At 41.0% G+C, this 13,899-nt stretch overlaps 1 protein-coding gene across 3 annotated transcripts; it reads left to right on the plus strand.

The window, feature by feature from the left end:
• The first annotated feature begins 44 nt into the window (after window positions 1-44).
• Window positions 45-12,512, plus strand: LOC307021057 (fMet-Leu-Phe receptor-like). 3 transcript variants are annotated; one of them, XM_079652823.1, is made up of 3 exons: window positions 45-316; window positions 8,583-8,763; window positions 9,011-12,512. In XM_079652823.1, the coding sequence occupies exons 1-3, from the start codon at window positions 240-242 to the stop codon at window positions 9,893-9,895; spliced, it is 1,143 nt and encodes a 380-aa protein (XP_079508949.1). In that variant the 5' UTR covers window positions 45-239; the 3' UTR covers window positions 9,896-12,512. The 3 variants fall into 3 exon arrangements, with proteins under 3 accessions (XP_079508949.1, XP_079508950.1, XP_079508951.1); XM_079652824.1 differs by lacking the exon at window positions 45-316 and adding an exon at window positions 3,734-3,852; XM_079652825.1 differs by lacking the exon at window positions 45-316 and adding an exon at window positions 7,119-7,477.
• Window positions 12,513-13,899: the final 1,387 nt, after the last annotated feature.

A 13,899-nucleotide genomic window follows, 5' to 3' on the forward strand; every position in this document is an offset into this window, starting at 1 on the left:
CCCTTGAAACACTTTCTTATTATTTATTTTGTAATATTTTCAAGACATTCTTTTTAGTCTTACAGCTTGATGAAATCAGCCATTATAGATCATATGGCCATCTGAGTGTGTGTGGTACTGTTTGTGGTTTATTTTTCACTGTGTAATACAGTTATTATTCAAAATGTTAGAGTTCCTTATTTGTATACTGAAACTTGCACTTCTGTTCAAAAATAAATAACAACAACAAACCTGAAATTATGCATTTGGGACTTTTTTTTACTTTTTCTTGTTGTACAGTACCAAATCCGTACCGAACCGTGACCCCCAAACCGAGGTACGTACCAAACCGTGAATTCTGTGAACCTTTATACCCCTACCGTGTCGTGTTTAGCTGTTTGGCAAAGTGTATCTGGAGATAAGAAAATCTCATTTGGTCATCCTCTCAGAGAATTATTTGACACATATACATATATTTTTTCTTCTTTTAACCATAGCAGTGGAGTGGTGTAGATGTTGTAATGTTTCATCAGATTAGTTCCCACCACGGTTACATATGATGGGCTGGACTGATGCAATTGGAGGTTTGTGGTTGTTTGAGACGGAGGATTGACTCTTGCTGCTTTTAATTAGCATCAGTGGGCTTATAAGGGTTTGTCTTCTGTGGTATTTTGTTGTTCTTCCTCTGAATGTTCCCAAAGCACTGTTTTACAACCTTTTTCTGAGTTGACACAATTCTGTATCATTTGAAATTATCACATTTCTACATTTCAACAATCTAGTTCCAACACTAACCACAGTGACTCAGTCTAGTTCATTGAAACTTTCACTTCTGCTTATTGTTGTTGATAGGGTAAAATGCCTTAACACGGCTAAACCAACAAATGGTTGCTTAGCCCCAATCCCCATCTCCACAATCACAAACTTAAGGACTTTGAGACTCAGGACTGTCAAATTGTCAATTGCACAGGGATTTGATGCAAGCTTTTCTTTTTGTAAATCCGCAGATCTGCAGACTTTCCTGAGGGACCTTAGTTCTTAGTGATTATGTATAAACGGTGGATGTCCTATTTTTTATTTACTTATCAAAAGACTACTCAATGTTCTTATCAGTGTTCAATTAGCTGAAATTAAGAAACAGAATAAAACAGACTTCAGCATAAAAGCTAATTCTGAAGAACGATTCACCTAATTTCATATTCAAGAGAAAAAAATTGAGGCAAGTAAAATTGCTCTGTATTAAATATTTTCACCCACATTGATTAGTGTTTAAAGTTATTTCAGGTTGTAGATACATTGGGATCAGTCTGAACAACTCTTCCCTTTGTGGTACCGGGAGAAAGAACCAAACCTATAATCTGACCGGATCCCACTTATGGCGCATTTCCACTGCAGGGCCTCGCTCGGCTTAGTACGGTATGGCTAGGCCTCGTTTTTTCCTCGACAACATTGAGAAAAAAACGATTACAGCTGGCATATTCAATACCTTAGAAATACTTTTGATACTGTGAACCATACTGCTACACAAATTAGAACATTATGGGGTAAAGCAAAAATAACGGGTTAAGAGTTATCTGATAAATAGGCTACAATATGTGGATATAGATGAGGTGAAATCAAACAAGCTTCCTATAACATGTGGAGTCCCTCAAGGATCAATTTTAGGTCCAAACCCGTTTCTGATTTATATTACTGACATTATCAACACCTTGGACCTATTACATTACATTGCATTTAGCTGATGCTTTTATCCAAAGCGACTTACAATAAGTGTGTTCGAGCAACAAGATACAAACTTGAAGAAAACAGAATCATATAAGTAATCAGGTTTCATAGAGCTAAAATCAGTGATGCAAACACAGGTATGGTGAAAAAAGAGAGAACTATTCGAAGCAGGAAAAAAGCAGCGTAATATACCATCTGACAAGGGCCTGTGCTATAATGCTTCAATTAACTGCTATTCTTTATAATATACTCAGATCAATAGGAGACAGAGATGTTAAGTTATAACTCAAGGTTTTTTATTATTATTTACAGCAGGGGTGGGGAACCTTTTTCCTTTCAATTTTTACAACATCCTCCGAGGCCCGTACAAATTATTGAACTCAACCTCTGCTTAAAAAAACTAAAATCACAGCCAATTCATTTTGCCTTTCTTTCATGCTGTGCAAAGAAAAAGCAACCTCTTAATCCAGATATCTTACCATGACTCGCGCATGCATGCATGTGCACGGTGTGGCATGACCACCACAACAGAAAGATATGGACACAAGATGTGTGCAAATGTGGGGGCATGCTCCCCCGGGAAGATTTTTTTGGGAAATATTGAAGTTAAAAGCATCAATCTGGTGCACAATGAGAGCAACATGAGGAGATCTATGGGTACATCTTTCAACACCCATTTGAAACAGAACTGTAAGCAGATTTTTCTTTTTGGATATTTTACAAATCACTCCCCTTTTAAACTCTATTCTTGTTATTTTTAACAACTTTTTTGTTACTGTCATATAGTATTTTATACCTGTTTTTCATTTAGTCTCTAATGTCTCATTAATAACTACAATGATCATATCAAGGTGTGCCTTAACCTCACTGAGCTGAGGTTATGTGAGCCTCTCAGGAGAGAGCTCTCTTCCACCTGGTTGTAGAAAAGCTCTTTAAATTCGTTAGCATAGCTAGCTAACCAGATGCTAATAACAACAGATCACCACTGTGTTTACAACTAAAGACACAACCACGCAAACACTGCGGCATGTGTACGGCTCCTTATGGGTAGTGCAATATTTGAAGAGCTGGAGCGGCGTTCCGGTGCTCTCCGTAAGCACTCTAGTCTAGTCCAGAGCCCTAGAGAGAATCTTTGTGACAATTATCTTCATGACAATTGACATGTGCAGAAAATGACCCTATGTCTAGTTTTCTTATATATATATGCATTTATTATTTTCTTGGCCTAACTTTTATTAATTTTTTCTCCAGTTTTCTTTATTTCTTTGTACTCAAGTACTCAAGTACTTTGTACTTAATTTCTATTCGTTTTTGACACAATAATGCCAATGTTGTATTAGGATGATTCACGGGAGGGCTACTTCCATAAGCTATGCTTCGCCCACCCGCTTCTACTCATTTTGTTTATCTTTATGTGTATGAATTATACTTTTTCTTTTTTGGATGAATTAGTAGAATAAAAATATAAATTCAAAAGAAATTCAAAAAATGTTGTGCAGCAGTTTTATCAGATAAGCACAAGAAATATTTCCAATTCAAACTGATAACCATAACGTAAATAAAACTCCTGTAAGAAAGATAGAATATATTAATATTAAATAGCCTAAAATAGTAATTGACTGAATTGAATTTAAATTCACCGTACATGTTTTTGAAAAATAAAACATAATCATTAAAGATTTAAAAAGCTGTATTGTTGACAACCATAGCTACAGTTCTTCTTCTTCACTGTGTTTGCTTGAGCATTGCTCCCATTTTTAATGATTTACATCCACCTGTATACTAATGTGAAACCATTGGTGAAAATTGGTCGTAACCTTAAAAAGATGCTCCATAGCGCTACTATTGGTTTAAAACTCCACTATTGTTGCCTGAATCTGTTATTATGTTGAAATCTATCAAATCCTAAGGAAACTTCCTCAATCTCGTTCCACTTTTAGTTTTTTTATCTGTTTCCCCAAGAAGTCAAAGTCATTCTGTTCTTTACATGCGCTCTTCTAAGCTTAAAGGAAGTTCTATAGTTGCTGCACTTTTCTTGTTTCCCTTTGAGGGCAGCCGTTTCCTTCTGTAATCTACAGAAACACACTTAACTTCTCAAGTGGATTGTTTTAGTTTTATTTTGAAGCTCAATTGCATTTTCTCGCATTGGTAAGGATACTTTTAATATATGAAATGTTATCTGCTTGTCCTCAGCCTCATTGAACCAAATATCTGGTTGGCCTTCTCTGCCATCTTTGATTTCTCACCAAATGTTACTGTGGTATCTTGCTATTTATATCAACAACCATTTGATGTCTTCATGTCAGATGTCACTGTGTGTCATATGATCTGTTGCATTCCCAATGTGCGGCAACAGACAGTGTGAACCGACAATTTCTAGGTCATGGATGTTTGATACTTAACTGGTAAACACTTTTATTTCCCCCCAAAACAGTCCATGGAGCCTTCTTAACCTGATGATCTCTAAGTGTTACTTGATTTATTTGTTTTATTCAGCGAGGCTGGCATTTTTTTCATGGATGTGAAAATTGTGGGCATGGTCTTGACAAACTTAGATACAAGCATAAATGTTGCATATTTGTCTTTTAACCTTATAATGAAAGGTTGATTTTGTTTTATCGCTACATGTCTTGCTTATAGCAGATAGAGTTTGCCCAGTCTTAAATGTCAATACATTTAAGACTGAGAATAAAATTAATCCTAGCTACACAAAGGGCTTCTTGTCCATATTGACTTTTTAAGTCCAGTTTAAACGTGAGCCAAATACTTTACACTACATTTAAATACGATAAAACATTACCTAGATACAATCTATATATACAAAGCTATAGTCTGATAGTATTCAGACACAAAACTCTGATGTCATGCCAAGAGTTGTTGCTGATATTTTTAATTGCCACCCTTGTTTAGATTCAACAATTATGTAAAAGGTCTCTTAGTTGTCCCTTTTAGCTGTTAATGTGACACGGATAATTTAATTATAGCTGAAAATAAATGCTTAATAAATGCTTGCAAGTTGACTGAAAGATGTTTTTCTTGCACGTCTTCTTCTTGTTTGGAGTTTTTAGCATGAAAGCAAATGAGGAAGTAATCTAAAACAACATTACATTACATTACATTGAGTTTAGCTGACGCTTTTATCCAAAGCGACTTACAATAAGTGTGTTCGACCAACAAAATACAAACTTGAAAAAACAGAATCATATAAGTACATCAGGTTTCATAGAGCTAAAACATTTCAAGTGCTACTCAACTGACTTTAGATAAGCCAGTCCTTTATTAGTATATAAGTGCTTTGTTAATAGTTATATCGCTCCAAGTGGATTCAATAGAGATGAGTTTTCAGTCTGCGCCGGAAGATGTGTAAGCTTTCTGCTGTCCTGATGTCAATGGGGAGCTCATTCCACCATTTTGGAGCCAGGATAGCAAACCCACGTGTTTTTTCTGATACGAACTTGGATCCTCCTCGCAGTGCGGGTGCAGTGAGCTGTTTGGCTGATGCAGAGCGGAGTGAACGTGCTGGGGTGTACGGTTTAACCATGTCCTGAATGTAGGAAGGGCCAGATCCATGACACGCAGCATGGTACGCAAGTACCAGTGTTTTGAAGTGGATTCTAGCAGTTACTGGAAGCAAGTGAAGGGAGCGGAGGAGCGGAGGAGCGGCGTGGTTTGGGAGAATTTAGGAAGGTTGAAGACCAGACGAGCCGCTGCATTCTGGATGAGCTGCAGATGTCGGATGGCACATGCAGGTAGACCATCCAGGAGGGAGTTGCAGTAGTCTAGGCGTGAGATGACAAGACTTTGGACCAGAACCTGCGCCGCTTTCTGGGTCAGCTGGGGACGTATCCTCCTGATGTTGTAAAGCGTGTATCTACAGCAGCGGGTTGTAGCAGCGATGTTTGCAGTGAAGGACAGTTTGTTATCTAGGGTCACACCTAGATTCCTTGCAGTTTGAGTCGGGGAAACAATAGAGGTGCCGATGTTGATTGTTAGATCAAGAGTGGGACAATCTTTTCCCGGAAGGAAAAGCAGTTATGTCTTGTCAAGGTTGAGCTTTTATTACATTGCATTTAGCTGACGCTTTTATCCAAAGCGACTTACAATAAGTGCGTTCGACCAACAAAGTACAAACTTGAAGAAAACAGAATCATATAAGTACATCAGGTTTCATAGAGCTAAAACATTTCAAGTGCCACTCAACTGGCTTTAGATAAGCCAGTCCTTTAATAGTATATAAGTGCTCTGTTAATAGTTATATCGCTCGAAGTGGAGTCGAAAGAGATGAGTTTTCAGTCTGCGCCGGAAGAAGTGTAAGCTTTCTGCTGTCCTGGTGTCAATGGGGAGCTCATTCCACAATTTTGGAGCCAGGATAGCAAACCCACGTGTTTTTGCTGATGGGAACTTAGGTCCCCCTCGCAGTGCGGGTGCAGCGAGCCGTTTGGCTGATGCAGAGCGGAGTGCAAGTGCTGGGGTGTACGGTTTAACCATGTCCTGGATGTAGGAAGGGCCAGATCCATTCGCAGCATGGTACGCAAGTACCATTGTCTTGAAGTGGATTCTAGCGGTTACCGGAAGCCAGTGAAGGCTCCCTTCACTGGCTTCCGGTAACTGCTAGAATGGAGGAGCGGCGTGGTGTGGGAGAATTTAGGAAGGTTGAAGACCAAACGAGCCGCTGCATTCTGGATGAGCTGCAGAGGTCGGATGGCACATGCAGGTAGCTTGAGGTGGTGAGCAGACATCAGACCTGGGTCTCTGAGCAGGGAAAGGACAGAATTAATTGGGTGTCGTCAGCGTAGCAGTGGTATGAAAACCCATGCGGGCTAATGACTGATTCGAGCGAGTTTGTGTACAAGGAGAAGAGGAGGGGACCAAGAACAGAGCCCTGAGGGACCCCTGTAGTTAATTGACAAGGGTCGGACTCCGACCCTCTCCAAGTAACCCTGTAGGTGCGGTCTTTGAGGTATGAGGTGAGGAGGGAAAGTGCAGAGCCTGAAACTCCAAGTTCTTGGAGAGTGCGAAGGAGGATCTGATGATTCACCGTGCCGAATGCAGCAGACAGGTCCAAAAGGATGATGACAGAGGAGTGGGAGGCTGCTTTAGCCGTGTACAGTTTCTCAGTGACAGCAAGGAGGGCAGTTTCTGTTGAGTGACCTGCCTTGAAACCAGACTGGTGCGGATCCAGAAGGTTGTTCTGATGGAGATAACAGGAGAGTTGTTTAAAGACAGCGCGTTCAAGTGTTTTGGACAGGAACGGGAGGACGGCGTTCACACCGACCCTGTGTAGTGCGGCTAAAGCGAACCCTTTTTACCCCCTTTGGTTCCAGTTTGTTTCGGTTTGTTAGTAACTGTTGTGCGTACTACACTGCTCATACTTAAAGAAACACAATTTGTATCCGTCACAGAAACATAGCGTGTTATGGTCATTTTATTGCCTATAAACTGTCACGATCTGTCTGTGTTGTGTTTTTTCTTGTCTAGATCTGTCTTTTGTTTTCTGTCTGCGTTGTATTTTGTTTTGTTTAAATCTTTCCTTGGTTTCCTGTCTGTGTGTGTGTTCCCTCCTACCTGTTCCCTCCTACCTGTTTACTTGATTGTTTTCACCTGGTGCCCCTGTGTTTTCTCCTCCCTCCTCACCTGTCTCTTGTTTCGTTGATTAGTCTTGTGTGTATTTAAGTTCTGTTTTTGCTGTCTGTCATTGTTGGTTTCTCGTTTGTCTGAGACTGTGTTCTCAGGGTAGTGTTCGGTTTTTTGTCACCTACACCTTGCAATAAAGGTATTTTTCTCTGTTCAACCTGCATTTGGGTCCTGCCTGTTTCACTAACCCTAACATAACATTTTTATTTTCCTTTTTTAATTGGGTAACTATTATCCTATTTGTGCATACAATCCAGTTTATGGCGTATTTCCACTACAGGGCCTTGCACGGCTTAGTACGGTATAGTTAGGCCTTGGTAGGCCAGGCTCACTTTATGCTGCGTTTCCATTACAGTTTAGGAACTGGGACAGTAACTATAGTAACGCTGTGTAGGCGGAGCCGTGACGTCATCTTCAATTCGAAACACAAAACCAACATCAGCCGTTAGCTGTTAGCCCTCAGAGCTCACAGCTCCTCATATCTGTTCAGAAACAAGACAAAAGTTAAACAAGTACAAATCACAGACTGTCTATGTCATGGTGAATACAGTCGCTGGTTTATTTATGTCTGTAGGCCGTTCTTGTGAGTGTGGACAGTCGGAGCATATACCACGTTAACTGAGCCAATCTCCATTCAGAAAACACGCATTTTAAAAGGTTTTTCAACTGCTGTCTCTCTGCAGGCTTATCAAAGCATTAATTCATAGTTTTTACGAACCGGTATCAGTATTTTGTTACTTCGTCATCATTTTGAAACGTGTATTACAATTAAATCACGGTAAAATATGTTCATTTTGTTGTAGTTGCCAGCAATTCTCTCACTAGTTTAGCATACTCAGCCCAGTTGTTGGCCCGGAAAGAACCTCGATTTTGGAGTGCCAGAAAAACTAGCCGGAACTACGCCTAGTGGAAACACAACCAAAAACGGGCACGGCACGGCTTAAACCGCGCTCCGCACTGTAGTGGAAATGCGCCACTAGTGTAGTGTAATACCAGAGTGTACTGCATGATACAGCCCAGCTGTGCTGTGATTGGCTAGTACACATTGGTTTATTTTCAGTAACCAGTTTAGCTAGCTAACTAGCCATAGGCTTGTGAAATACAAAAACTTAAATGGGCCCTATTGTGCTTTTTGGGGTTTTCCCTTTCCTGTAGTGTGTCATAGGTTTTTGTGCATGTAAATGGTCCACAAGTTCCCTCAAGAGTTTCTAATATTTTGACTGTGTTGTATTCTCTTTTTCCAGCCACACAATGTCTCTCAATGCCTCCTTTCCACTCCTTAAGCCTTCCAAGAATTACCAGGCATCAATTAAGGACGCTGAAGCCATCATGAAAAACGTCTCCATGGTCCTCTACGCTCTGACTGTCCTCCTTGGCATCCCAGGGAACTCCATGGTGATCTGGGTGGTTAGATTCAAGCTCAAGGTGGATTCAAAGAGTATTACGAGTTACAAATGTATAAAAATGAAATATTTTCCTGAAGCTGATTGTCCTATTCTTGTTGTGTCTGCTAAGGATCAGCTCAGTGCAAACAAGAATTACAAACTAACTTTTAACATGTCTATCTACCTTTGAGTATGAGCATAATACAAAGCAATATCCAAGCAGTTCATCTGTTTTCCTCTTTATTGACTTTTATTATTGCTTTGCTTCTGTTTTTCCTCCTCCTCAGCTAAATGTAACCAACGTTTGGCTGTTGAATCTGGCGATAGCGGACTTGATCTTCTGCATCACGCGAATCTTCTCCCTCACCAAGAACCTCTTCTTCGACCACTGGCCATTCGGCACCTTCATCTGCAAGTTCAACGGCTTCTTCAAGTACGCCAACATGTTCTGCTCCGTCTTCTTGTTGGCTGTGATCAGTCTGGACCGAGCCCTCTGCGTCTGGCATCCCGTCCTCACCAAGCGGCGTCGCACCATATGGGCCGCCAAGGTGGTGGCTTTCTGCATCTGGTGCTCAGCGATTATCTTTAGCACTCCATACTTTGTCCACCGCAAAGTCTACCTGGGGAAGAACAACCTGAGCAAGTGCTCTATGGAGGTGAAGGAGGGGAACACCATTGCTAAACCAATTCTCTACTCAATCCGCTTCCTCTGTGGCTTCATGATGCCTTTCCTGGTCATCCTTATCTGTTACATCCTTGCCGCAATTGGTATCCGTCGAACCCGCCTCACAGGGAAGTCCCGCCCCCTGCGCATATTGGCATCATTAGTTGCTGCCTTCTTCCTCTGCTGGGCGCCATACCACTGCCTCCTGATGGTGAAGATGGTGGACAGTAAGAATGTGGTGGTGAAAATCTGGCACCCTGTGGCGAAGGGCGTCGGCTACTTTAACAGCTGTGTGAACCCACTGATGTACTTCTGCATTGGGTTGGGAGTGAGGGGGCGGTTCAGGCAGAGTCTGGCGGGGGTGTACAGGAGAGCTCTGGCGGACTATGGGGAGGGACAGGTGACCCAATCGCACGACCAATCTCTGGATGACAGCAGCGGGTCAAAGCACAGTACTGCCATAGTGGCAGGAAGCAGTCTCACAACAGTGGAGGTAGCTAGAGTTTGAGTCTCTCCCAAAGTTTCCTGCATTACTGGTGGTTTTTATTATTAAGTCACACTGGAATTACAGTTGGAGTGTCGTTAGCAGTCTGTGATTTAGATCAAATCTCTCACATATGTTTAGATCAGCTAACTAATTCATAATTGGATCGATACAATTATGATAACCTCCCCTCTAGAGTTAACACAAATGACACATATTGATTATGACAAAACATAGCAGAAACAAAAAGAAGGTCATTTGTTACGTTTTTATGTCTTTTATAAGAGATTCTACTGAAATATTCTGTACCGTAAGGGAAGTCATTAACACCAGCATACCCGGTTGTCATATATGCTGTGTGGCTATATTTTTTTAACAGGGCATTATTTTTGAAAATATCCAACAAGAAAGTCTAATCTACTGTTTATTGTATGTTCATATGTATAGAAGTATTCATAGTACTTGTCCTTGCAGACCATGAAAGTTGAATTAAGTGCCACGGCGATATATTAGAAGGTAAAAAGGTTGGTTATAGTAAAAGGAGTAGTATAACGTTTTTAACTGACTTTCTCTGTATTTGTATCAGTGACGTGCGGTGAGGTTCATGGCTGGTGAGGCACTGACTCTTTCAGAGTCAGATTTACAAATATTATATTTTGACCTTAATCGAAATATTCGGCTATTTTCAAAAGCTTTTTTAGTCTGATGCTTCGATTCATTTTAAACAGACCGTTCAACAAAAGGATACCCAACATCTAAATATTGGATTGTTCTTTCTTAGTAAGATCCTATTTTCATTACAATTGTGGTCTTACCTTGACTTGAAGATGAAGTCCATGCTATCCTTCTGGACAACAATCTCTATTACTTTTTTGTAAAAGTCCTCCTTATCTTCCTGTCATTTGAAAAGTCTAGCTTGTTGTTCGTGTCTACCGTCTCTATGTAGAATAACAGTAGCAACAAGAACCTGTGGGCTCATGTGCGCCCCCTTCAGTGCGGCAGAGGTTATGGCTACCTCCCCTGGTGCTTTTTTCATTGATGAGACCAGCGAGCCTAAATATCATATATACGTGAAAAAAGTTATTTAGAGACTATGGATGGCGAGGACAAATGTAATAAAGGGATCTACAAACATTACACTGGTGACATACAGTGAGATGGTAACAGGCATGCGCTTAATGCCCGCGCTCCAGCCATTTTCTGTGGGATGACGCATTCTGAGGTGAGGCAGAGCTCATCTGTGCCTTACCTCACCCCACAGTAACTGGCTCACAAAATAAGTGCCCGCGTTAAATTAGTGCCCGCGCTCCAGCAAATTACTATGGGTTTACGAGAGGCAGAGCTCATCCCTGCCTCACTTCTCATCACTACCCGTAGTTGTAGCGGAGCTCGGCAAATTTGCTGATTTTGACTTTAAAAAGCGATTGGAATCATACATAAAGCACATTTACAACACAGATCAGTGGAGACATTTTATTATTACTATTTAGTTTTTCTTTAGTTGTTTTTCCGTTACATTGGAGTATGAAAGGGGAGGCTCTGCCTCTGGCCGCACGTCGCTGATTTGTATATATATTGGTCAAAGCAATCCTATATCTAAACTGAAGACATCATGATGAAGGGAATCATTGGATCGAGGTTGATGTACTGAGATCGGATTCACAATTTCCTGTAAACTGTGTTGTGATGTTTGTTATTTGAGTCACAGATGAAAAGTGGAACTGTGGTATGTCTGGAGGAATAGGAAAGACGAGAGGGGGAAGTGAGACTATTCAAAGGAAAGCCAGTTATAAATTGACACTGTCCTTTAGTGAGGGGTCACACTGAAGGAAAGATGAAATTAAACTGTACATTAAATCCACTTGAAAAACTAGAAGAGCTAGAGTGCAGATCTCTGCCATGTGTGTCTGACAACAGGGCAGGTCTCCAGGTTAACTTTTCCAACACCAGCCCAAAACTGTCCCACAAGAGCACGGAAATATATTTGTTTAATTTGAGGAGAAACCCTTCCAAACCAAAAATGTGGTTTCTCTAACTTGTAATCCACCAACCAACCACCAAACCAAGTGGCTTGTGTTCTTTCAAAGCAGGCCACTTAATGAGCTGGTTTCTTACAGTAAAACACAGCTAAAAAACGACAGATATGTTGTCAGTTCAGAAGTACCGTTAGCTGTTAGCTGTTGCTATTAGCACACACACCATAGAGCGGGGGTCGGCAACCTTTTTGATATGAAGTGCCATTTAAAAAAAAAAATGTTATCAGCAGGAGGGCGGGGGAGCCTCGCTGCGGGGAAGCAGTGTGTGGACCTGTCAGCGCAACTTAGATGATGCCGAATTTAACAAACACATTTAAATAATTGGTTTAAACGGCATAATGATAAGGACGATTGTCCGTTCTGTGATTCTCCAGAACACACAAGTTATGATATTAGGGTCATGCAGAGTGAGATGAGATCGCTGTCCCTTTAAGAGAGAGAGAGAGGGGTGCGGCTTGTGCATGTGTGTTTGTGAATGGTAGAGCGACAGTGAGGGAACGTGTGTATGTTTCTGGAAGTGAAACGGGAAAGCAGAATAACAGAGGTCTGTGATGTATTTTGTGAAACAGAAGAACAGCTAAATAAATGCAACGTCCTCCCAAGAAGAGCTCGCCTCTCTCCAGTCATTTAAGCTAAAGTGGGTTATTGAACCTGAAGCTTGTTGCTTCTGCCCTCCTCGACTACGGTCTGGGAGCCGACAGGAAAGTTCAACACACAGATGGCCAGTCCGCCCCTTTGTAGCATATTATTTCGATGAGAGATGAGCAGATCGCCACTGGGCTTTCAACTAAATAAACACAGCCACGCAAAAACTGCGTCATTTGTACAGCTCCTTATGGGTACTGCAATTACTATAGTGCTTTCCTCCGTGGTGAAACGATCAGCACTGCACCACGGAGGAAAGCGGCAGAAAGTCACCTGGAGATAAAGAGAGCGGGGCTGCGTTGCGTGCATGGCTTCCTTCTGCAGGTAACGGGGAGACGCGCTCTGGCGGCGGTCTCGCGTTCAGGATCCGAAAATTAATTTAAATATTTTGCACACTTATTCCACTTATGTCTAGTGTGCCACTGGTTACGGTGCCGCGTGCCAGCATTGGCACGCGTGCCAGGGGTTGCCGACCCCTGCCATAGAGTAAAGACAGCACCAGTCATGATGGTTTTAAACAGACAATAAAATACATTTTTCAAAACATTTGAATCATCACAACCACGAGAAGTCCTTTAACATACAGTGATGAATAAGTACAACACATATTAGTCTTATTGGTCCAGTAATATGGGAGATTGGTCATGGAAAAGGAGGAAATGTAAAGCTAGGAGCGAAAGCAAGATGCCTTTGTGTCATTTGGTTTATATGCATATTTTGTGTTCTACCATCAGAAACGCTCAAAAGGATTTCATGAGTGTAATTGTATTCTCTGTGGGCAGATAATTTGTTTCTGTTATGGGACACATGCATACAGTATGGAAAATAATAAAGTCAAGCCTTGACCAACACCACAAACATCAGTCCTTAGCAACAGGCTCATAAAACACAGCAGTACCAGCTCTTCAGATTACTTTCGCCTCACTAAGATACACATATATGCAATGACGCTGTTTGTCTTTAAAGGTTTTATGGTACTTCTGTTCTGCTGAGTACTGTAGCAGCAGTATTATGATGAATTTCTGAAGCTCAAAGTGTTAGACATTGATTTAAAGTTCACAGCATAGAGGAATAATCAGCTTATTTCACACTTTTTTGTTGCACATTTCTTTTAAACATCTGTATCATATAATCATAATGTATTACTTTGTAAATACTACTGTAACATGCAAATATCAAGTGCTTTCACATCTTTTTTAAACAGTTTTATTGTGCAAAGGTGTCAAGAAAGAGGCAAAAAGCTGCAACGTTACACGTGATGGTGGTCCAAGATAATTTAAAGATTTTTGTAGAGTTTTACTTTTGCTGTCTATTCGCTGGCTACGGACACCCAAGAGCATAATTGGC

The sequence above is a fragment of the Notothenia rossii genome (genome assembly GCF_949606895.1).
Source record: "Notothenia rossii genome assembly, chromosome: 10".
NCBI lineage: Eukaryota > Metazoa > Chordata > Actinopteri > Perciformes > Nototheniidae > Notothenia > Notothenia rossii.